The 26874-nt window shown below is 33.0% G+C and overlaps 1 protein-coding gene across 3 annotated transcripts in view; it reads left to right on the forward strand.

The window, feature by feature from the left end:
* bbc (choline/ethanolaminephosphotransferase 1 bbc) overlaps nt 1-26321 on the forward strand; it is a 34043-nt gene extending 7722 nt beyond the window's left edge. The window contains exons 2-7 of one of the 3 annotated variants that reach the window (XM_017612937.1): nt 9893-10133; nt 10205-10363; nt 16514-16645; nt 23626-23784; nt 23865-24029; nt 26041-26321. In XM_017612937.1, coding sequence (XP_017468426.1) covers nt 9893-10133; nt 10205-10363; nt 16514-16645; nt 23626-23784; nt 23865-24029; nt 26041-26262 — 1078 coding nt within the window. In that variant the 3' untranslated portion in view covers nt 26263-26321. Of the gene's footprint in view, nt 1-9892; nt 10134-10204; nt 10364-11680; nt 11810-16513; nt 16646-19479; nt 19612-23625; nt 23785-23864; nt 24030-26040 lie in introns of all 3 variants that reach the window. The other 2 variants (XM_017612943.1, XM_017612929.1) reach the window with 2 other exon arrangements.
* The last annotated feature ends 553 nt before the right edge of the window (nt 26322-26874 follow it).

Consider the following 26874-nt stretch of genomic DNA (forward strand, 5'->3'; position numbering starts at 1 on the left):
ATATCTCAATTCTATCGACTAGGTGTATGGTGTCAAGTTAGCACTACATACCATTTTTTCTTAAAAAACGAGAGCTACAAATTTTTTCTTTCCACAACAAATTTTAAAGCTAAAAGCTACAATTAATGCCGTTATAACATTTTCAATATCTCAATTCTATCGACTAGGTGTATGGTATCAAGTTAGCACTATATACCATTTTTTCTTAAAAAACGAAAGCTACAAATTTTTTCTTTCCACAACAAATTTTAAAGTTAAAAGCTACAATTAATGGCGTAGTAACATATTGGATATCTCAATTCTATCGACTAGGTGTATGGTGTCAAGTTAGCACTACATACCATTTTTTCTTAAAAAACGAGAGCTACAAATTTTTTCTTTCCACAACAAATTTACAACAAAAACACTACAATTAATGCCGTAGTTAACTTTTCCAATTTCGAAAAGTGTAGTGCTAACTTGACACACGTGTTTTACACATAGATATTAAAAGTATTCTAAAGTGACTTGCATTTTTGATGACCTAGCCGTTGTTTCTGTTAGACTACCAACATTCGCTTACTGATCGTGGAACGACATTTTTACGTATATGTATGTATATAGTCACGTAAAAAATATTACCATAGAAGTTCAATTTTCAAATTTTGTAGAAAAATTAGAAAAAATCAAAAAAAAAATGACAACAACAAACAACTTTTTATTAAGTATTAGTATGCAGTTTTATAACCCATTAAATTCGAGCTTAATAAAGTGCACGTTTCAAGTGGCTTAGAAGTTGCATTGATTTTTGATATTTTTTTGCGTATTTCCTTTTATATAACACCCTTTGAATGGAAAATGTCCAGAGTTTAAGGACTTCTTCCGCAATTTTTTTTTCATATAAAAAAAAAATGAGTGCATTAGAAAGTGTATAAAATTCGTGTGAATGGACTCCGGTATACATTCGGCGATATGCATTAGCAGACCCATAGATTCCTTTAATTTTGAGAGTAAACACAAGTACATACATACATATCTACGCGTAGGTGTGCTGCAATTTTTTCGTTCTTTTATTAGTCCAAATATTGCTGTAATCAACTGTCGCGGTACAAAGGCTATTTATTACATAATCAATTTTATACCGCGTCTATTTTTGTAGATATTTACGTACATACTATGCTTTTATCTGAATTTCAAAAACGCTCACGTTATCAAAAAAAAAACGTTGATATGGCGCTTTAGTATTTTTAGAGCTTTTTTATCATAAAATGTATGCCTACGTACAAATAATACTCAGTATACAAATGTATGTATAACTACAGATACCTTTGAAGCAACACATGAGAGACTAGTGCTGACAACATAGAATCCGTTCAGCTGTTGCAGATTTGTCGATTTGTTATCATCGCTAAGCGCCAAGTGGGGTCCATTTGCGCACCGAAATTCATAGTAAAAGTTGTGAATACAAAACTGTATACTTGGAATTTTTCTAAAAATTATGAATATAAAAATTGTGTGTGGATCTCAAACACCAGTATTTTACTATATTACTAGTGAACCTGGATGACGTTAAAACGCCGAAGTTGAATTTAACATTTTAAAAAGGTAGCAACCCTCTTCAAAAACCGCAAAAATATTCCAAATAGTAACCAATAGTCAGTACTAATTTGTACTGGAACCTGCAAATTTTTACTGGAAAAGTGTATGATAACCCAAAAAATTTGCAAGAGAGCACTGAATCGAGAGCGTAACAACACGGGAGAGCTGCAAATTCTTGCTAGTGAAATTTTTACTAGCAGAAATTAGTTAGCAGAAGAAGAAGAATAAATGTCAAAAGCCGCCATTTGTTGAATTGGTTTAGGACAAACAAAAGTAAAATGAGTGGAAATCAAAATATTGTGACTGTGGAAGTGCTTGTGTGTAAAGCAAAGAGTTTAAAACTGATTTATAAATAGTAAAATGTTTATAGCAGAATGTCAAAACAGTGCAACGACTGTTCACTTGCAAGTTTTTGCTATTTTTGTGTTCAGTAACTTTTTCTGCTAGCCTTCTCTTCCTCTCAGTTTTACGCTCTATTTTGCTTTTACGCTCTCGCTGCAATATTTTACTGGAGAAGTTACTATACAAACCTAGTATTAGTGACAGTTATAAGTGATCTCTTTGCCACATTTCATATAAATCCGTCGAGCCGTTTCTGACTGGAGAGAAGTTTTGCATAGTTCAGTCTCTCTCATTTTAAATCACCCTGCACCGATAAAAAAATGCTAACGCAGGCGCAGATCTGATGACCTTCATAAAAAATGCATTCGCATATTATACATACACATACTTAGATAAATATGACTTTTCGAATAGGTGGCAACCCTAAACGAAAGATTTTCAAACTAAAGCTTTCATGAAGCTCCTTCGTTTGACACTCATATTTAGAAACCCGTTCAAACCGGTGGCAACCCTTTTCAAAAGTATTTTCAAACTAAAATCTCTTTACATCACTTTCATCTGACATTGGGATACATATTTGAATTAACTGATGAATTAAGTAGAATTTGCTTTCTCAAATAAGTGGTAACTTTCGTAAATATAGTTTTAAAATAAAGCCTTTACACGCCATTTTTATTGATACGCATCTTTTAATTATTTATTTACCTTATTAATTAATTTGATTTTAACATTTTAAACCGCAGGCAATCCTCTTCAAATACTTCCAAAATATTATAAATTTTAAAATTAAAGATTTCTTACCACTCTTTCGTTTGGCACTCATATTTTTATATTTCATATAACTTGTTCGCAACTTTATTAAAATCGACTTTTCAAACAGATGACAACCCTGTTCAAAATATTTTCAAACTAATACCTTCTTAAACCTCTTTCGTCTGACACCCATACTGTGATACATATTTCAATGACCTAATTGCCGTAATTCGAGCTGAATTTGATTTTTAAAATATGTGGTAACCCTCCTAAATATAGTTCGGAAATAAGGCTTCTCATTTTGATTCATACCCATCTTTTAATAATTCATTTAACTTATTAAATAATTTAAAATTAACTTTTTAAACATGCGGCAACCCTGTTCAAATACCTCAAAAATATTCCAAATATGTAAAATAAAATTTCTTAACACTCTTTCGTTTGGCATATGGCAAGGTGGCGCTCTTTGAACTCAAAGCACTTGAGGCTCCATAAAGACTGTATGGATTACTGTATTTTGAAACGAATTTCCGTCAAACCGATTTCGGCGATGTGCCATCTTCAGTGTAATTTTTCATTATGTTGTCGCCTTTAGCTATTAACCCTCTACTGCATGAATTATGAAGGAGATGAATAAAAAAGCTTTAACTGTAAAATACACGTTATTTACGTATTAATAAAACGAAAGAACGATCCCAAGTCATTTATTTTAAATTTAAATTAGCGGTAAACCAGTTATTGAGTGACACAGAAGAGGATGTGTGCATTAAAAAAATATTTTTTGTTTTACAAGAACTTTCGTTTTTCATTAGTTTTTATTTTTTACTGTTGAGTTCCGCGCACACAAATATAACGTCTATTTTATATTTCGACCACGGACATAAAAGTGAGGTTAACTATATGCAAATGCCATCTAACAATAGGCAAACCAATTACGTTCCGTTATTCGTAATTAACTTCTCAATGCATTTAATCAGTTTGATATATTTTTAAACTACTCGTTATGTGGGAAAAAATTGCCAAAGTGGTGACACCATATTTGGGTTCGTATGCGGTGGAGGGTTAAGACTTATCGCATTCGGCAATAAAATATGAAATATGTTCTCCAGAAATGGGTTGTGTGAAGCGCTGTCAAGTGAAGACAAAGCCCCAATATTATTGGGTCAATAATGAACGTAATAGATAATTCCTTCTGGAGAAATGTGTGAAAAACAAGCCACCTATTCATTTTATAAAGCAAGGCGTAGGAATAGTTGAAGAAGTGTAACTAAATAGAGGATTTTTTACTTATTACACTTTTTGTTCACGGTAACTAGGTGAGCTCTGCTTCTTTCTTCTCTATGAACAATCCAATATTTCTTCGTCTGCGTCGGGCCCTTCTTCGTGGAGGCTGGATTGGTTGCTAGATTAGTCGGTCTGAGTGGGCATATGAAGAGGTAATTAGGCATCTTCACATATTGGTCATAGATTGTGTAAGTCGGGGTTAATTCTGGATAAGCAGGAGTTTAACCTCTAACAGTATTCAGAACAGAGATATGCCAATGTAACGCGGATCTTACGAGGCTACTCCAGCTCTCCAATTCATTGACGAGATGTTGACTGACTCTCGATGAAGGCCGTTGAAGGCCTAACTATGCTCGTCCATCTGGTTCAGCTCATGGCGTACGTATGTATGGGTGAACCCAATATTTCAGGTCAATGTTATGCTCCTTAACTTCGAGCTTTTAGCCTTGCTATGTAGGTAATGCTCATACGACATCAGAAGGCGTCCTATAACAGCGCTCAGGGCGCTGTTCTGACAGGTCTGAAGTTTCATTCACAGCGTTCTACTAACCCACTGCGAACACACATCGCAGCATAGCTTAGGACCGGCCGGCTCGTCTCTTTAAGAGACACCCGGTTTAATTACTCATTTAATTCGGTGATCACCACTTTAGTTCAGGGGGGAGCATATTTCAATAACTTCAAACTGTGTCTGACTGTGTCGAAAGCTTTGAACAGGTCTAATACTAATAAGATCGTAGTCTCACATGGGCGATTTTGGTTAAGCCTTGCTGATGTGCCGCTGATCTCTAAAGATTTGTGAATGACGGGAATAAAAAGACTCAACTTTTTTTTCATTATTAGGATATAGGATATCCGACGATATGACTTCTCTAGGTTCGCAGGTTTCCCGGGCTTAAGTAGTGGTACCAGCCCTCATACCCCTGACCTTGCTGAGGTAGTTTACTTCCGCTGAACGTAGATTTTTGGAGGCTTTCGGCTTCCCGATGACAGTTCCAACCTCTTCGTTGGCGCGGCGCACTTGTGCTTGGCCGTTTGTGCAGCCATATGGTGACAATTCCTTGGACCTTCTCCGCCGAAGGGTCGGGAGCTCACCACTTGGCCAATATTTCGCGCCGAAAAGTTTCGATTCGGATGCCTCGCTTTATGGATTAAATAAGTACCTTTAGCTTTACTGAGGAGGTTTTCGCTTTCGCTGTTTGCAGATAAGTTGCTTATTATGCCCGCTTAAGCAGGATTTCACATTCGAATCTGTAAAATTAGACAGTGAGTTCAGTGAATACTTCCCAGTGCCTTGCAGTTACTACATATGTACATTAAGGCGGATCAATTTGTATGGAAAATTTTTTCGACTATACGCGTATAGCACAAAAGTATTCTACGTGTAATTCTAAGCAAATTTGCCGAAGAAACCATGGGTATAAAATCAATCATTTGGAATTTGCCAAATTGCGAACATAGGTTTCTTAACATTTTTCTGTAGTGTCGTCAAGAAGTGCTGTAAGGAGTTTTTGGTACGTAGAATACATTTCTGCACTTATCTGTTTCTTAAAACTTCAACTAAAGGGCGCAATAGTGAAAATTTTGCTATTTTCTTCGAAACCTATTTTCGCGATTTGGCAAATTCCAAATAGATTTTAGGATGGTTTCTTCGGGTGTTGATTAGAATTACACATAGAATTCTCCTATGCAATAAGCGCATAGTCAAAAAAGATGACCCGCCCTAATGTACATGCTTACAATTTATTACTATCATTTAAGTAACTAAATCAGTATAAATGAGAAATATTTCATTCTTCATTGCTAAATTACCTGGCAGTCTGCACTTTGCACTTTTCCCAACCGACACCACTCCCACTGCGCCGCTGTTGGCATTTCGCGCTGCGCAATTTATCGTCTAACGCTGCACATGAGTAGTCATTTAAACTACAATTGCATGTACTTTTTAGTCGCGGCTTATGACGAATTTGTGTTTTAGTTTTTGCCGGCTTTTCGCACCACCTACCAACACATGCTTGTGTTTATGGTTAATTAAAAATGTTTGAAAGAAAAAAAGGTGGAGACTAGCTTTTTTTCTTTTTATTAATTTTTATTTTTACAGCTTTTTGTTTTGTTCTGCTTGTTGCTCTGTGCGAGAGTTGCTGTCAATGTTCGCATTTGCTTTTAGCGCGCACTGACAGAAATACTTGTCATCGCCGTTCGCAGCGGCTTATGTTAATGTAGATGTCAATGCTGCCGTTGGCATTGGCGTTGCATGCTAGTGTTGAAATGGCACATTAACCTATTTATCATCGTAAAACAGTTTCAGCAGCTTACTGCTTTTTGTAACGGAAACGTTTCGCAACAGGTCGTTGAGTGCAAAATTATACGATTCTGATTGTTTCATACTTTTATGTCCTATGCATTTGTATTGGATTAGGGCATCATATTTTTGTGGCGTCCTTGAGTACATATCCAGATTTTCAAACTGCGGGGACTTGACACATCCATTTGTTCAAGGTTTTACGGACAAGTGGCAAACGAAGGGGACTTGTCGGAATATTCTCCACCGAAGATTAAAAATCAGCAGCTCGTTTTGTGCATGTTGAGCTTTGTCTCCTTCATGTTGACTGAGATGACTCCCAACTTGGCTGGCGGTAGCTTTCTGCTTATTAGACTATGGTTGAAGTGGTGTAGTCTTAATAGCCAAACGAAACTGCTTAGACAGACACATTTTTGCCTCTGGGTGACGGTGGTACTGGGAATGACGTCATGAATTAGCGGTTTGGAAAGTGGCGTTTTGGCAGTGTGGGCCCGACCGATGGATTTGTTTGTGGCCAGTAAGGTTGTTTCCTCAACGGCTTTCCGCTAGTTACTTGTTTCTGTTGCGCAGTATTGTGGAAATCTATCTTCTACATTCGATCTACAAGCTTTAAACGAGCTGTATAGAACGGAAGAGGGTCTGAAAAACGGAGCGGCTGAAGGCCAAACATAATAATTTCCGTCCTATACTATAACTGTAGTTCTATATCTGTGGCGTTATGGCATTCAGTGCACCGATGATGTGCATCTCGCATTATACATGCTGATGTAAGGTGCCTTTTGATAGGAGGAGAAAAAGACTCGAGCGTTTTCGCCACCGTGGAGAATATTCGTATGTTGATCGGACTGTATAAGTCACCTAGTTCCACACTTTTCCCTAGCTTGAAAATGGGTATCACTTTGTCTTGCTTCGTAATCTCTGATATGCAGCGTGTGGCCAGAGACAAGTTGAAGTTGGCGTAAGATACCCGACTACTGGTGGGTTTAGATTATTGAGGGTCAGACCGGCATTGCATTGCCCTTTATTATGACAAACTGAACTCCTTGGCCGGGGGAATGATGATAATGTTTCGTTCTGGCTATTTTGGTGCGCTTTAGTCTTGTTTTTGAGAATTTGCGCTATGATTGCCTGCTGTGTGTTTTTGCGCACTTGCTGCAGTCATAAGTGGTTGGGCTGTTAAACGTCACTGCATCTTTGACGTGTTGGTCAAGTGCTATTTTCATGATCTTGCGGTAGTTACGTTCAGCTTATCGGCCGTCTATTGGTGAGACTAGAGCACTAATTCTCTCATTTATAGAAGCTCTTAAGCAGTACAGTTAATGATGGTAACACTAGAAATAGCTTTTCAATAGTTTCGGTAATCTTAATGTAGGGTACAGAAAGTCTAGTCGTTTACCTGATCCACGACGAGGTTTCCATTTTCGTTGTTTCCCCGGGTTATAGTGGCGTAGCTCGTGGAAATTCAGCACGTCCAATGAAGAGACCATCACTAAAACCACCGCCGATTTTAAGGACCTTGCTGTAACTTATTAAGCAATAAAATAGTTGTCGAAAGGATTAATTAAATATGAACGTACTATATCGAGCGAAAGGATAATACTTTTATTTGAGAACTCACTGATTTATCAAACTGCCCTCGTACATACAACGACCAAATTGAAAAAAATTTAAAATGGACTTAAATTTATCCCACAAAAAAATATAATGAATCAATTTTTTATTTTCGAAAAAAAATAATAGAAAAAAAATTAATTAAATATCTGTAAAATTCCATTGCTGGATTCAAATGACTACAAAAATTATATTCGTGCAAATATTTACAAGTAAATGTTCACGACTTTGCAACCCAAGTACTGAGTAGGCATACAGTTGGAGTGCTCGCGATTTGTTGTAACATCACTGTGGGGAATATTTCGCATTAATACATATAGTACCGGACAAAAGTATTGGCACAGAGAATTTTTCGCAATGCATGCAAAGTTTTTTATTCTAATTTCTTTTCGCAATTTTTTTTTTTAAATATAGTTCATACTACAACAAAAAACATAAAAATAAAATCTCTTTATGCTTGAAATACAATACCGGCGAACGGCAAACTTCGCCGAATTGGGCGATGCTGTCGTTCACCGTTCGCCCAGCTATTNTCGTGCTTAGGTTGTTTTCTTTTAAAACTTTGAAAGCAAAAAACAAATACGGCCACCTTTGGCACGCACAGCTGTCATCGCCCAGCAGGGCGATAGAAATAAATCTATCGCCATGAAACGCCGCCAAGCGAACTTCGCATTTCGCTTTGGCTGTGTTCTATTTCATATGCTTGCGGGTGTTCTAATTTTGACAGCGCGAATTTCGCTGTGGTAAGTTCGCCGTTCGCCGGCATTGTATTTCAGCTATAACTGTGTGCAAAACTCAGGAAAATTCAGTAAATTTGCGTACTAATTTGCAACTTTCAAATCAGATTTTTTAGAAAAATTCTTAGTGTGCAGTATTTTAGCGCAATCCATTTTAGTATATATAGCATAGTGAGTTTGAAGTTTATAAAAAATCGATTTGATTTTTGGATTTTTTTTTTTTGCTGACGGTGTTATTATTGTCGAACAAAATATATTGAAAATATATTCAGATAGGGCGTTCTTCAACCAAATTTTGAAATAGGTCGATCTTCCATTCAGCCCTCGATATATTGTAAACAAATCGCTGTGCCAATACATTTTGCCGTGAGTGTATATCTATATACATACATTTGTATGTATATGTACGTATGCAGCCGCAAATCTTCTGTTTACATACAAATGCAAGTGTATAATCGATCTAAAGGAAGTGACTAGAGAATTGAACTTTAAAACAAAAAAAATATTTTTGGTTTTGAGTTGCAAATTGCTATAGTCTAAGGTTATTTTTTTTTTTTTTTTTTTTGTAATAAAATACAACCAGAGGAAACCAGAAAAATGTTCCTTCTCATTACTCAAATATGTATCTAGAGTTATTTGAGGTGGCATTAATTCTTTGCTCGTAACATAAATTTTAAGAAAAGCGCCGTTATAAGGCTTAGTCCTTCCATATCTATAACAAACGATTCATTACAAGAATTTACTCACATACATGTATGTGCAGACATATAAAAATGCAGGGCCCGTATCGGTTATTAATTTAGATTCATATTATTTCGTTAAAACTTAATGGTTAATGGTTATTTGTTATTTTTTATTTTTTGGGTAAAATTTATTCAACATTTTGTGATTTTTACTTTTTCAATCATACCATAACCGTTATTTTCAAATTAAATTGTTTAGATCATAAAAGATTTAAAACTGTCATGAAAACACAACCCCATAATAGCAGTTAAAAGTTATCGAAAAAATAAAAATCAAAAAGGAAGATTATTTTTTATAGAAAAATTAAAAATCACAATATAACGACTAAATTTGCACGAAATATTAAAAATACGAAGTTAACAATTATTATTTTTTTATCAGAAAAACTAAAATCTAAAAATAAAAATCTTGATGCTTATTTAATGGTCATTTTTAGTCTCTTCCTGTAACCATTTTTAGTTTCTGTAAACATGTTAAATATATGTATGTATATTTTAATATTTAATTTCCTAAATCGATTCTACTTTTCCCCTACCAACAGATATAGTCCCGATGCCAAGTCGCCGCCACCCGCCTGGACTAGCCTACTCTGCGCGTTTGGCCTATTCATCTATCAGAGTTTAGATTCGATTGATGGTAAGCAGGCGCGTCGCACAAATACCTCATCACCATTGGGTGAGCTTTTCGATCATGGTTGCGATTCGATTTCGACCGTTTTCGTGGCGCTTTCGGCGTGCATATCCTGCCAGTTGGGACAATATCCAAATTGGTTATTCTTTCAGGTGCGTATGTTTTTTTTGTATTTCATTTTTGTTTTGTCCTTAAAATTTTACGCTCTCTTTCCATCTTGTAGTGCTTCTGTGCCATTGCGTTGTTCTATTGCGCTCATTGGCAGACATACGTTTCGGGTACTTTGCGGTTTGGCAAAATCGATGTGACCGAGGCGCAATTCACCATCATGGCTATACATGTTATATCGGCCGTATTCGGTCCGGATGTGTGGCAATCGCGGGTACGGTTTTGTTTATTTTGTTACGATTTACTCCTATTTTTGCAATTTAGGATACTTTATGCCGGGGATGCAGGTACAGATGCGCCAAGTGTCGTTTAAAAAGATTAACGTACTACTCAAGCATACATTATTTCTTTATTCACAAACAAAAAATTTATTTTTCGAAGTTAAAAAGTACAAGGTTAGAGGCATAAAAAGTTAATCGAAATTAACTGAATCATAACCAATTCACGCATCGACGTCCAATGGCATAACGGCCTTAAAATTTCGATTTTGTCTAAATTGCAAACATCGTTGAATTTTTGATATATTCGGAGTTTTTCGGAATAATTTCGGGATATCGTAAACTAAATTAGATTGTCCTAAGTTAAATTCATGCAGGTTAGTAAATCAACTGACCTTTGTGTTATAGATTCGGCGTAGATCGAAAAAAATTGTAATTGACTTTTCAATTTTAATTTATTGCTTTTCAACCATCATAATAACAATTTTCGGAACTGCGAATTGTCATTTTTGAAGTTGGAAAAGTAAAAAAAGTAAACGTTTAAACAAAAACCTATAGGAAAAATGTTATATAATGGCTTTAAAATTTCCAAATTACAAGCATTGTTGAGGTTTTTTCTATACATACAGTCTTGTTTTCGTTATAAATGAGTTTTCGGAGTAAAAATTAAATTTTTACTGGTTGTCGAAGTTGCTCCGAAAATTCAAAAAATTGTTCAAATTCATAATTTAATACAAAATATAGCTTGCGGAGTAATTTAGATTTCTGCCATATTTAAGAAAGATTGTATTAATTAAAGATTGACACTTGACGCATTTAAACCTGCGCCACCCTGATTTTTACACTTTTTTATTATTTTTAGGTACTGCTATATTAATATACAAATTGAAGTTTCTTTTTATTTTACGTGTATACTTTACACTTTTTTTAAGCTTATGGTTTTTAGTGATTAATATTTTTTTCAAATGCATTTTAGTGTAAAAATGACAAAGTAAACCTAAATATTTTTACGTGGTTGGCATCTAAAGTATAATTTTTTATTATCTCATCAGTATTGCAAAAGGAAATCTTTTTTTTTTTTAAATTGTGAAAAATCATAATCGAATAATTTTAGTAGGTTATGTATGTGGCTAACGTCTGATATGTAAAATTTATATAAGGTATTCAGGTTCAAAAATTGACTCGGTAAAATTACATCGGCATATAGTTTTTTTTTATATAAAACGCCATTATGTATAAATTTCGTATTAAACTCAACGCTATCTTACATACGTATGTATATAATAAATTTACTATAAATATATACCCTTTAGATGTTTGGTAATTTTGAATTGTGGTCCATCCTATCGCTAATGACCTTAGTTTGTGGTATTTGGTCATTATGGTTTATATTCTCAGTTGTTTTGGCTGGCGGTGTTGGCAAGAATGGCTCCACAGTTGCAGTAAGTTTGCATTGAAAATTTTAAATAAGAAAATAAAAGTTTAACATAAAAACTTATGAGTGTTACAAAAAGAAATAAGAGATAGAAATCCAGGTACTGGAAGGTACTGAAAAAAGGGATAGTTTGTATAAAATATAAAAATTTGGCAATCAAATTTATGAAAAAATAAAACTATTTAAATTTTCTTAATTCAAATGCGGACTTATAATGATCAAATTTTTTTTAAATAAATACGAAAATGAACGCTCATTGACGTTAAAAAAAAATCATACAACTTTTATTTGTAGCATGGCCGTTTCGGTGCCACTTTGTTATACAAATTCCAGTAATAAATTTTTAAATATTAAAATTTTGTCCCTATCTTTGATATGCTATTTGCTGCATTAAATTTTAAAATTGTATGAACTTTCTTTTATGAGAACCCTTTCATTTGATTTGCAGTGTATTTAATGTTTTTATTGCATTTATAAATTGAATAAAATAATGTAATTTTTAAGTTGTATTGTTGTCAGAAAGATATACGAAAAAACTATTTTTTGGAACTTGGAGCAATTTGTTTTTTTTTTTTTTTATTCTCGGAGTCTGCATAAATGCTAAAAACTAGAAAAACCGCCAAATTTCTCGAAACTTTTCATTATTTGCTAAAGCAAAACAATATTGGTTTTTCGGAACATAAACAACTTTCAGAACACGTCGAAACGTTGTCTCCGCCAATTCAAAACAAAAAAAACAATTTTTCTGCGCTAAGTTTAAAGCTTATAAAAGCTTTGCCTCGGGTCAAATATTTTCGGAGCCTGCAATTGGTGCAGAATTTGGTTCTCCATTCATAAATAAAATAAAGGTTCGCGTAAACTATTTTCTTTTTTAATTAAAAAAAATCGATACTCAAATTCAATATCTAGTACATACACAAAAGCCCAAAAAATTTCGAAACATAACTAACTTTCTAAGACCACTCCAAACCTTGAAAACCCCCTGCGAAATTTTATAAAAAATATTTGAACCTATCAATTTCCCCTTAAAAATATTTTTTCCATTAATCTTTCCCTACTTACATATTTTGCTATAGAATTTTCTTTTTCTTTGATTTATTCCACAAATCTGGCTTTAAGCTTACACTTTTTCCTTGCTGACGTATGTTTGCCCCTATAAATTAACTAGAAATATTCTGTTAATAAAATATTTTGAAAGACTTAGCTGAGAGAATGCGATAACCAAGAGAACTTATGATGGCAACCAAACTAGATTAAAATATATACAACCACTAAATACATTAAGAGTACATACAAAATATATCCTATTTAAACGAAGTACATGCGTTGACATTAACATTTTTGTATTTATTAATATTGTATTGTATTAATGTATACTTATTTATTGAGTTGGTTTATATTAGAAAACAAACAACACACACAATTGTAATCGATGAGCAGTAAAAGAATTTAAATTTAAAACACACCCAACAAGGCATGTGAAGTGTATAAGAAAAATTTTTGAAAGGCTACAAATTTTGTTTGTCTATCCAATGACTAGTGGAAATTCGACATAACGTTCAAACGTAGAATACATATGTACATATCGTTGCTACCATATTGAACTATCGAATATGCAAAAATTCTTATTAAAAATTATAAAATAACCATCAAATATGATTGAAGGAATCTACATGCATGCATTTGTATCGGTGCGAATAATTTTGTTTTAAAAATTAGTTTCAATATAAAGTAGCATTCTGGAAAGCAGCACTTACATATCGCTTCTTTGCACGAATAAGCGTACAGAAATAACCGCCACCTCTTCTATGTAGTGTACAAATTTCATAGCTGTATCGATTATATTATAACTTATTAGAAGAAAATATGTCTTAATTTTTACTCTGGGAGCGTATGTAAACTGTAAACTTCAAACGCGTTTTCTCTACTTTCATGTTTTTTGAGTTGTGACGTTATTCATGCATAGGAGCGATATGTAGCAATCACGTAATCAATGACTTACAGTTTCTTGGGTACTCCATGGCGAAGTTTTTATTCTTACTACTCATCGATGAATTTTTATAAATTTTTTACACTTTTATTGCCTGTTTAATAATGTATTCATACATGTATTTTTGTCTTAATCTTCTACCTAAGTATGTCTTTTCTTTATTATATTGTGCGCTTTTTATTGTTTTATATTTAAATTAATGTATGCTGTTTTCTATGGGTCAAGGTTACATTTTACTTTGCCACGTTTAGTTGCCAATATTTTTTATGTTCTTTAATTTACCATTTCTGCAAATCTCGTGTGACATTTTCACCAAAAATGTTCTCTGTGACGACTTTATCATCAGAATTCCATAATAGGTAGCATACTTGAAGGCGGCAGACAAACTAATTTTTTCCTCTTATATAAACTTTCAAATTGGGGTCTTATCGCATTTAGAATCCAAATGAAAGTGTCTTAATTTATATTATTATAATTTTTTTAATGAGTTGACGATTTAATTGACAGTGATTAGATTTATCTAACTTAAAAACGTTGGGCCTTATGAATAAAAACTTTGCAATTGCTTTTTCTTAAAATTTCAGACCTTTTACTTAAATTTATCTGAAGGAATCGAGTAAAATGTCTGAAATTTTAAGAAAAAGCAAGCTTGACAAGGAAAGACGGAAATCCGTTCCAAAGTAAATCAGCTTAGCACCCGGTCGGAAAAATCAACCAACACCAACATAAAAAGCAATTGCTTAGTTTTTTTTCCATAAGGCCCGGTCATATGGGTATTCATATAAACGCGTAAATGCTTCGTAAATAAACAGTAAGTTCAGGAGACTTACTTAGTTACGAGGCAAAAAGTACAAACTGTCAAAATAAACAAAAAATCGGAGTAGTATCGGCGTCATAAAAAATAAATTAAGTCTTGAATCAGTTCATTGCATTATTATCGTAGATGTTCTAATATATTCGGAGTATATTTTGTATTCTATAAAAAGTTTATTATTATTTTCGTAGATCTACTAATATTTTCGGAGTATAGCAATCTACGTTGCACGTTGCAATTAATAATTTGTACAATAATGTCAATTACATTATTTTCTTAGGTGTGCTAATATTTTCGGAGTATATTTTGGATTAACTAAGAAATTTAATTCAACCAGTTTTTATGAAATTTCACACCGTTTTCGGAGTTCCTAAAAACGTTGCGTTCAATACCAAAAATTTAATTCATCAAGTAGGTACTATTACCAGATTTTTTCGGAGTACTTTCGGAGTCACTAAAAACGTCGCTCTTCAATCGTTTGAACAATAATGTTAATTACATAATTTTCTTAGATCTGCTAATATTTTCGGAGCATATTTTTGACTTACTAAGAAATTTAATTCAATTAGTTTTAATGAGAATTCGCATCGTTTTTCGGAGTTACTAAAATCCAATACCAAAAGTTTAATTCATCAAGTAGTATTGACAATCTACGGAGCATTTTCGGAGTTACATATAAGAAAGTTGAGAAACTTTTTTTTTGTAACATATTTTTACATATTTTGTTTAGAATGTATGTATGTGTGTAAAGAATGTTGAGTTCCTCTTCATTTAATGCATCTATGTATGTATTATATTGTACAAATAATCGCCCGGAATTTTGTCCTTTACATTAGACGAATTTTGAGAAATCGTGATTCAAGTTTGGAATTCAATTTCTTATTAAATACGCGACTTTCAATTTTCTCCAACGTTTCAGAGTATGTTACTATTTTGTTTTTATTGTTTATTATTGATTATTTTTGAGTTTATGAATGATTTTCTTTAGCAGAATTTTGTCGTGTGTTAGATTTGGAAACAATTTGAAGGTGTGTTGTACGACAAAAATGTGATAAAAATTTGTACTAAATTAACGACGTAATTTCACTAAATATCTGGGAGACAAAATAAAGAAGATATGCAAAAATGGATAACGCCATTTGAATTGAGTATAATTGCGTTATTAACTCAATTTGACCCAATTTAACGACAAAATTTGACCTAATATCTCGGAAAATAAGGAGATATCCAAAAACGAATGACGTCTTTTGGAAGATCAAGATCTTGATTAAGTAATTTTGTATAACTGCATTATTAACTCAATTTGACCCAATTTTCACATAAGGTCCCACATTGACGCAGTTTGGCTTTCGATGGTTCTTACTTGTAAAAAAATGCATATGTATGTAAATGTGTTTTTAGCAGTTTCCATTTGCATTACGAATATTAAAAAAATATGTACTTTTCAAATTGTACAATTTTCAGAACAGGCTTGCAATATACAAATAAAAGAGATTTATCTTTTGTTAAATTATTACTATTATTTCTAATCTAACAATTTTAACACCTAGTACGCACTTTAACTAAACGGTTTTTGGTTTCTCATTTGATGGCATTTGTTCTACTTATCTACCTTTACCGTAATTTTCATTTCTCTATATCCGACATTTCCTTCTTAAAATATTTTTAATTTTTACAGCTTTCTTCGAGCTCACAAACACTGGCGCCACTGTGTTGCGGCCAGCCTCTGTGCTAAGACAATATTAAAAAAAAAATCCGATTTTATATGAAACTAAATTATTACACTATCTTTTTTCTCTTCTTTTCACGATTATCTTTTTCGGTGTGCCAAAACAAAAAATCGAAATCGCAACAAAATACAAAAAATTATCCAACACACTATGTACCTACGTCTACACACACTTTAGATTCCCCTGATTGGCGGTCGTTGGAATTATATCATTTTAATCGGCATTACTTTGGGTTATCTCGTGAATATGATCAACTTTTCGAAAATGTTTGTCGAAGGCGGCAGTGGCAAGAATGGTTCCTCCGTTGCTGTAAGCATAAAACAAACAAAAACAAAATTCAAAAAACCAAATAAGAATGAATTGTATTACCTAAACAAAAAAAAAACAAACCAAACGTTAAACCTTGTCCCTTTTATTTTGTAAAAACAAAAAATCATTCATTCACTAGTGACTAAAGCACTTAAAAGCCTCTTGTTAATACTTCTAACTAATTTAAAAATGCGCTAATTCTGAAGTATAGCAAATACTTGTAAACACCTGGCCGTCATAATGGTGTTTTGTTGTTGTAAAAGCACCATCAATTTTATTATCTACTCGTAACGCTTTGTTTATCACCACTAACCGATAAGTGCATTTTAACAGTGATATATTCGATTTTTTCTCTTCTTAAAAGATTATGTGATCAGACTTTCACTCTTGATTTGGCCATAATACATACATATACATATGTAATACCATTATCTTCTTTTAGTTGGCAGTTGCATAACACGGCCCAGCGGTATGGGTAATCAACATGTGATAGTATCATTTTGTTAAATACAATATTGTAAATGTGTAGAACTCAAGAATCACTCTTATGGTTGTAGTTATTGTAGGCCTTATCACTCAGAATAGTACAGTTATCGGAAATAATCCTGCAACAGAAAACCCTTGAATGATTATCGAACAATAATAAGAAATCATTGCTAATCGATATATATTTTTTCAAATGAAATTGGCTTTTAAAAAACAATACATATTTACAATTTGAGCCCTAAATAAATTATTTTAAATTAAAAAATGTTGGTGCCTATTTGAAAATATCAATGTAGGAATATTTTCGGAGCCATTGACTGTTGTATTGGACAAACTAATTTTTTAGGAAATAATTATATGACTGAAGAGTTAAACAAAAAATTTCGGAGTTATTTCCGTGTCCCTAAAAATCGAGTTTAATGACTAATTTTCATTGATTTGCTTAAAAAAGACTAAAGTTTATTATCAGCAAAAAATATCGGAAAAAATTTACTTAAATTAATTCTTCAATAATAATAATAGTAAAAGTTGCTTACTAATTATTTTTTAAGCATTAAAAAATCCGTGAAAAAAGTAGCTATGTACATTACCAAAGACCATTGTGCATCACCAAAGAAATTTGCGGTTTTCCACCGGAATTAAAAACTTTATTATAGGTACATATTTAAAGGCGTCTACCAAAATATTTCGAAAAAATATTAAGATCTGCGTGAGCTGGACCGATTTGAAAATACCACCAAAAATTTAGTTTTTTATGAATAAAAATAGATTCTTAAAGAACTATTTGAAAAAAATCACCTCGGATGACAAACCAGTTTAAGCTTAAAAAAAATCTGCAGAAAAATAAAAATAAAAAAATTTCCACGGAATATAATGAGATTTTTGATGCTGTTTTTTTAACTTCTTTCAAAGATTAGTTTAAGAAAGAAAAAGGGTGAGAAAATACCTTTCCAATGATACCTAGCAAGTCTAAATCGGAATAGTTTTGGTCCAGTTATTCAAGTTTTTCTAATATCAATCTTTGAAAAAGTAAAAAAAAAACAGCATAAAAAATCTGATTACGATTCCGTTCAAATGATTTTTTTTTAATATTTTTGCAAATTTTTTAAGCTTAAACTGTTTTGTCATCTGGAGGGATTTAAAAAAAAATGCGTTAAGAAACTGTTTTTATCCATAAAAAACTACATTTTTGGAGGTATTTTCAAATCGGTCCAGCTCACGTAAATCTTAATATTTTTCCGAAATATTTTGGTGTAAGTCTTAAAATGTAATAGATTTTTACAATTCCAATGGAAACACAGTACCGATTTTTTTTTGGATGGGGAGTGATGCAGTCTAATGTACATGTTTCATTGAAATAAAAAATTTAAAATATTTTTTTTTAACTTGAGTTACAATGTAAGTTTTTTACTAAATAGCTGAAAAAGTTCATGTTGATTACCGCTTCAGTTTATGCACCTGCGCTTTGTCATAGCTTCCGTTTTGAAATAATTTTGGGAAACCAACAAATAAATTTGCATACCTGCTTATACACGCTTTGCAATGGCTACAGGCGAAAAAAGCATCGGGCATCTCTATCATAATTCAAAGGCGTATATTTTACAGATTTTTCATACTTTCATACATTCATATGTACATACGCAATGATAGGTCGGCCAGCTCGTCAGCGTCGTTAGTTAGAGTTTTGAATTTTAGTAGTGGCATGATTGTTTTTAAAAATTTGTAATTAAATTGTATTTAGTCAGTGAAGTTCCAAGTCGCAAGCATATTTTCCTTTTGGTTGCGAAAAGTTCGAAGGAAATCATCAATCAATTCAACGATTATTCAACGTAAAATTGTATGTAGATATTGGCATTAGAATCAAAATATATGCACATATATAGATAGTTTTATGAAATTTTAAAATTACTGTTATCATATTATTTTTTAGTGAAAGAATTAATTATGGCATTATTTAATTGAATGGTAATGAATTTCATAATAAACTACTTGGTTGATACACTATAGATTTTTTTTTCAAACACAAATAAAATATAATAAGTTTTTTGTTTTAATTAGGTTCAAGTTTTTCTTGTCACTTTTTTTATTAGCAAAAAGAAACTTCAAATTTCGTTTATAATTCTATTAATTAGTTTATTGTTAATTTTTCCCATTGTTTTACAATAAACAAGTTTAACAAAATGTACCTTTTTTATTAAAAAAATATGTATGCCTATTCCTTCAACTACCAACAACCATCCAAAACGACTCGTTCGAACATCATCACCACCAACCACCACCACCACCACCACCACTACCAACGCAACCAACAACCAATTTGTCAATTACAAATTCACCACTCTCAACAGCTCCCAATATTTGGCTGTGAAACGCGTGTTTTATCGCTTTATATTATATTCGGCATTTACATTTTATTTATTTGTCGTAACGCGCGTGTGATTATGACGGAAGGATGCGGCAAAAATGGATCATCCGTTGCTGTAAGCGTAGTAAACAAATACCAAAAAAAAAAATTAAAAATTTTCAATTAAAATTTACTATTAGTGCTCGTCTAAACAAGTCTAAAAGAGCTATTATTAGATGTCATTCATTGTTTATTTGTCTTTGATGCAACAAAATTCGGGTTCCATTATTTTCTTTCATTATAAAGTAAAATTAGTACTTTTCTATTAGTTTTTTGTAAATATGCTTTTCCATTGAACTTTTTTTATCGTCCCACTTTATTTCGTTTAAATACTGGCTGTTTAAAGAAAGAGTTTTCAAAATAAAAATTTTAATTTTTGCTACTTTTACTTGATTGTCAATGTGCTTTTCTCAAGCTTCATATTTTCTAGTTTATCGAGTTTAGTCAACTAATTTTCAACGAAAACTCTTATTGAAATATCCTGTATTTATGTACGTACGTGCAACCTTGCGTAAATTTCAATGTAAATACGCATTTTTGTTTTATTTTGCTGTATAAAAAAATTCTTTCTTTTTCAAAAGAAATGTTATACCCCATTCAGAGCGCCAAAAGTCACGGAGAAAAACTCCATTGCTACAATTTTTCTCAATTTGGGTGTAACTTGAAAGCATCAAAAGATCATTTATGATATTATATATGTATATATATTATAAAAATGCTTCAAACCATTTTATTGCCATTTTGGAGTTTTTTTTTTTGAAATCTAAAAAATCGCTTATTAAACTTCAGATAATTTCTCTCATACGTTTTTTAATTTGTAAATTTCTTCTCAGTGACTCGGGTGTTTCGAATATCACGGATTTTGCAAACTTAATTCAACATTTCTTAGGAGGATAAAAATTTCGGAGAATATTACGTATATTATCTACAAATTTCGAACCACTCGTAGTTCGAAAATTCGCAAATATTTTCGGAGTTTGAGAAGATCGTAAATTTTAGTGGAGTGATTAGGATTTTCTCGGAAAAAACGTAAATTTGAGCCGAAATTGCTTATAAAAAATTCAGTTCAAAAAGAATACGTAATCATTTATAAATATTCGGAGTGAGTCGAACGTTTTCATCGCCTTTTGCATTTCCGTTATATCTTCGGTATTTACAGTCGAATCTTAAAGTATGATCTATCGATGTACTTGTCTCGAGACCTCAAGTACTCCGTTCTAGTACCTACTTACGCACCAGAACTCATTTCTTATAACCCTAGTGTACCACCTTAATGCGAGTAAATCAAAGCTCTCCAAAAATCATTCATACTTTTGCTAAGGAGTATTTTGGTTATTCCAGTAGTAACACTATTTAAGAAAAAATATATGTATTGCTTTGGTTCGGCAAAAAAAATATCGAAATTGCTTTGCAAAAATAGTTTAGCCTCAGGGGTGTACGCCAAGCTTAGCCATGCCCATGGAAATATAGTCATTCAAAATTACTTACATATAATTTTGGAATAATTCGGAATTTTCAGAGTCTGCAAGAAAATCATAACTAAAAGTTACAACTATAAAATGTAAAAGGAAAAAAAGAAAAAAAAATTCTCAAGATGCCAGTGAAGCATTTTCTTTAATTTCGGAGTATTTAAAAAAAACGCAGCTTTTCATAAAACAAAAAATCATTTTGAACTTAAGCAAAAACTGTGTTAACTCTGACGATTTATTTCCACAGTTAATATTTCGGATTAAAAAAAAATGTATAATCAAAATTCTATTGTAAGTATAAAAGCCAAAATCGGATAACTAAATGTTTTTTTTTAAGTTTTGGCACTCACATCCACGCTTCTTCTCTAATTTGATGTGTGCTGCTTTAAGCCATCACACAAATGGGGTGTGGCATAAAATTGTATGGCACTAAATCGGGTATTACATTTCTTATTTTATTTTCCAATTTTCATCCTTAATGGCTGCGTTTGTTTATTACGCAATTTTTTTTCATTGTTGATTGCTTTTTCATGTGTACGTTGTCTTTATACTTATTAGTTTTTTCGTATTAGGGCCATTCACTATGCAAACATCTACATACAAACAAGCGCATTTTCTCATACACATTCATCTAGTCATAGTTCCATTATTACCTCGATTTGCTAGTAGGCTTCTTCAGTTGTTTCGTTAAGTTGTTTAGATTTGCCCAGTTTCGTTCGAAAAGGGTTCACAATTGTAACTGTCCATTTTATTCTGGTATAATAATTTCATAAAAGTTTTGCTTTTTTATTCATAGATTTTGGCATGGTTTAGGTTTTTTTGAATAAATACTATAATTGGTACTCCTTAATATTATATTTACTTGTAATTTACAAAAATTTTTCATGCATGATTTTTATTCCATAAAACTAGTAGCTTTAAATGATTTGTACACAAGGTTGCATGTAGTGTGTGTTTTTTTTTACTAAGAGTAATATGTGACAATGGAGCCTGCAGAAAAATAGTTAATTTTTCCTTTAAATATACCGCGCGCCATAATTATAAGCGCCACCACATATTGACAAGTTCAAACTATTTGTGTTCAATTAAAATATAGTTTATTCTTTAACAAAAATCGTACAAATCCAAATTTCAAACTTTGTGCAATATTAAAAAAATTAACAAACTTTTATTTTTGGAAACATTTTTTTGCTCACGGTATGTGCATTTTCTGCCATACAAATACCTATTGTCGACGATTTTTTATATGGAAGAACAGCTTCAGCCAAATAGTTTCCAAAAATGCAGCTATTTCAAGCTTGCACTTTATTACATTAAGATTGAATGGACTACAAAATCTCTCAAAGAAATCGACACTTCTTCGAAAATATTGCACAAAGATTGAAACTGGCACTTATACGGTTATTGCTAAAAAATAAACTATATTTTTGGAAAAAAACTAAAATTAAATAATAAAAAAATAGTTATTAAAACTTGTCAATATGTGGTGCACTTATAATTATGACCCGGCGTACTATTTTAAAATAATATTTAGAAATGAACTGGTTTGCACGAAAAAGTTTTCAAATGTCTTTTTTCTATGAAAACGTTCTTTAAAAACCGTATTTTTCAAGTTTCCGGGAGCTGCAATTTTCAATTGTATTTTAACGCAAAACTAAGTAAATTTTATAAAAAAAAAATATATTTGGAATATCACTTTAATATGCAAAACGCTTAAAAAGGCTCGCAACTAAACTCTTAAAATACAAAAATAAGAATTATTCTATTTGAAACTACAGCAATCTTTTGTCTAAACTCACTTATATGTAGGTGCTTGTAATGTCATTATTCACTTAACTTAAATAAAATTATTATACATAGCACATATTTATGCATATTTTTTTAGGAACTTATTTACGCATTTGTATGTATATTTTTTGGTAATTACTTGATGGTATATTTCCAGAAATAAAATTCATTTCCTCTTTGCACACTATCGCATTCCTCTTGGCTTCTGTCCTAACTATGTATCCCCTAAAGCCCATTTTAGTTTTTTGTTTGCAGTAAAACACATACTCTTCTTAACCTCACATTAATTTCACTTTTGTTTCAAAACAAAATTTATTTGATATCTACTACTCGCCGCTCACGCTCCACAAAAAAGTTTAAAAAAGCTTAATAGCAAATTTGTATTTTTCTTTAAATACAAAAAGTAATTGCTAAATGAAAAAATTAAAACTAAAAAAATCTAAACAAAAGAAATACCCTTAGTTACAAAAGATGAAGTCATAAGCAGTGATTTTGTCCTAACTCAGCTAAAACAAAAAAAAGTAAATATGTATTTAAAGATGTAGTTCAGCAGAAAATATTATTGCGCGCTAGTAAACAAACAACGAAAGTATTGTGTCTCACTTTTCTACTACAATTCACTAGGCGCAAGTCGAGACACCGTTCTTTACGTTTTCGTTTTTGTTTACCTCTTTTTGAGTCGTTTGTGTGATTTGTGACTGTTTTAAATGTTTTATATTTACATACATATGTACATAAATGCCTATGTATGCACCTCTTAGCTAACCGTTTTCTAATACGCGTTTTGTTTTTTTTTCAATCATCACCTACTTATCGCATGCGCATCCCTCAAGGGTACCAGCGTACTTTCGCCCAGCATACCATTGACAATGGTCATTTTGCCCGCACTGATAATTGCTCAAAAATCACCACAAAATATTTTCACCGAACACTCAGCGTTGTACATATTGGCATTTGGCATGGTAGCGGCCAAAGTCACCAATAAGCTGGTGGTGAGTAAAGAAGAAATACTTAAAAAATTAAGTTGCACTCTTTCACTACTCTCACTATTTTCTCTCTCTCTCATCGCTAGATCGCTCACATGACAAAAGCCGAAATGGAATATCTGGATTGGTCGCAATTGGGTCCAGCGTTGCTATTCTTTAATCAATACTTCAACTGTGTGCTGCCGGAAATCTGGTTGCTATGGTTTACGCTGATCTGGGGCACGCAGGATCTCATACGCTATTGCTCAAAGGTAATTCTCATTATATGATATTTAACAGCTACATATGCATGTTATTAAGTAGGAAACACTAAGCGCACATTTGCTCATATGAATAGCATAGTTGGAAGGGGCAAGAACACCTGAAGACCTGCCATTTCACCTCTGGTGTAGGTAAACTGTGGTCAACCGTAAGGTCCTAGCCATAGATGCGCGATGATAGAGCGAAAATTTCATTTCGTACCTTCGATGGACAGAGCCAAACAGAGCAGTCCCAGTAAAGTTGGATCAGTCAAAGACGTTTGACGTCGTTTTTCATTGCACGCTACTAGAAGACATTGAGGTCACTCTCCCACAGGCCGTCAGACGGTAATCACCGAACGATCTGAGTGGTCGACAATCGTCGGTCGTTTTCCGAGATGAAACGTCAATACCCATATAAAATAAGCAGGGCGTCCGTTGTTGTTGTTGTAGCGGCTACAACATTCCTAGTTCGTATAGATGCCTTCTGACATACTTTGGCGAGGGCTCCTCTTGATGTCTATATCTCGAAGCTCTCCCCACCGCGAAATAGAGTTTCCATAATCTCACTAACGATTGTTCGATATTGACGTCCGTAAATGTAATTGATAACCCATGCTCGAGAGTTAACTACAGGGAAGCTACTTCTTCTTATTGGGCACTGTAACCCCCTAAGCGATTTTTGCCGAGTTCCACAAAGCACACCAGTCGTTTGTCTTCTGTGTTTAGGAAGTCTACATGTTGGCGCATTAGTCTACAGTTTTTCTAAGGCCGGCAACTGTTATATCCTCTCCCTTCTCTTACTCGGCAAGCCTGAAACCGAGGGAGATGACGAAGTTGATAGACGAGGCGAAAATGCTCCCAATTAGAGAGCACAACACGATGCTCTGCAAGCAGTTTCTTGCTGGGAGCCACAGATGTGGCCACCCAAATGGACAGCTGCTTGCAGAGGAGCCCTCGCCGAGGCACGTCAGGAGGCATCTATATGAACTGACTGACGTTTCTTGGGGCTGCCTTTAGTGGAACTTGACGACAACGACTGAGATGTTAGCCTATCTGGGCGGGGTTGTTGTAGCCGCTACAACAACAACAACAACGAAGTCGATAGCGCAATCCTGATGATGAACTGATTCGATGGTAGGATGCGACTTTATTTCACCGCCAGTATCGTTTGTCGCGTAGCCTATACCCTTATGAAGAGCTGCGTGGTGGCACCTTTGAAGATTTTTCATGCGGTTGACTCCTGCTTTGGCTTTGAAGAGGCTTTGATGATCAGGGTGGACAGTTACAGGTGAAACGTGTCTGCAATGAGCTCGACACCCATAAGACATAGTTTTCCAGCATCTGTATGTTGATTCTGTTCGGGTCTTATGCTTTACCTTTGTTCTTTTGCGACAACAGCGCCACTAGTTACTAGTTTAAAAGTTAAAGTACTTATAATACAGTATATTTTGCTTAGCTGCCCATCCTTCTTTGCACGAAAAACTTGTGCACTTAACCGAAAAAAGCACTTAAGCGAATTTTCGTTACTACTTCAATGAGGAAGGTATCCGAATACCTATGAAACCAATTAATGGAGGAGCACTTACTACGTAGAAATTACCGCAAGCGAAATTTTTACCGAATGGTATCTAATTATCTATATAACTACATTAATTGATAGACATTTTCGTTGTTCTGCGAGATGAGCAAAATAAATAAAAGCTTGTAAAATTAGGTAATTGTAGGGCCAGTGCAGGTAAACCTAATACTTTCTTTGATAGTTAATAATAGTTGCACAATTTTTAAGGCTGGATTCGCCAATGCGCAGGTATATTGAATGCATCTATCGGAGGAGTTTCCTTATAAATGTTAAAAATAATGCCGCTAAAGCGCATTTTAGGGTAGGTATCTTAAATGTGCACTTAAGCATAAAGGCAGCAAAGCAAAATATACTGTACATGTATTGTAGTTTATATCATGCAATACACATTGATCATTTTATTCAATCTTAATCTCACCTTGTTTTTCAACATTTCCACAGGTTTGCGTGGAGATTTGCAATCATTTGCACATTTATCTCTTCACGATCCCTCATCCGGGAAAAAATTCGACACAAACCGTGAGTCAAGGTACAAATGCGCCCACTACAAGTATGAGCATGAGCGCGTCAGCGGCAGCTGTGGCGCAAGACAAGAACGGTGGAACACATCATCGGAAGTCGACGCGGCAGGCTAGCAAAAAGCAGCAACAACAACAGCACTAGAATTTAATTTGCAGTTATGTAATATATAATTCATACATAGAAAATCAAGAAAACAAAAGTAAAAAAAACACTCAACAAATAAAATTTTAAGAAATTGTTCCGTGTCAATAAGTTTACAAAAACCATGATTCAATTATTGAATCATGTACAAAACCCAAAAAAATAGAAAGAAGAAAATAAAATGTAATTGGAAAAAGCTGTAGGAAGTAAATTAGCACCACAAAAACAAAAAGAGCTTGAACTGATGACTAGCGTAAATTAAAACAAAATAAAAATCGGTAAAGAAAATATGAAAGTATGTGAAATATTTCTGAGTATATTCTTTTGCTTTATTACGATTTCTTTTTCTGTTTTCTTATTGTTCTATATCTAAAAAAAAGTATACCCATATTTTTTTTTTTTTTTAATCAAAAAATATTTAGAGATCGTTCAAAGCGCTTAAAGTTTTCCATGTATTTTGTATGGGAAAAAAAGAACTTTTCGTGGAAATGGTATGGAATTCTTGAACATCAATACTTTTCGATCGGAAGACTGTGTTTCTCGTCAACAGATTCCCAATAATAATAGCCAATTATTCTTTTAACAATTTTTTCTTAGTAACTACATTTTATA

This window comes from Rhagoletis zephyria, unplaced genomic scaffold, assembly GCF_001687245.7.
Source record: "Rhagoletis zephyria isolate East Lansing unplaced genomic scaffold, Rhagoletis_zephyria_1.1 Rzeph_scaffold_00016, whole genome shotgun sequence".
Classification (NCBI taxonomy): Eukaryota; Metazoa; Arthropoda; class Insecta; order Diptera; family Tephritidae; genus Rhagoletis; species Rhagoletis zephyria.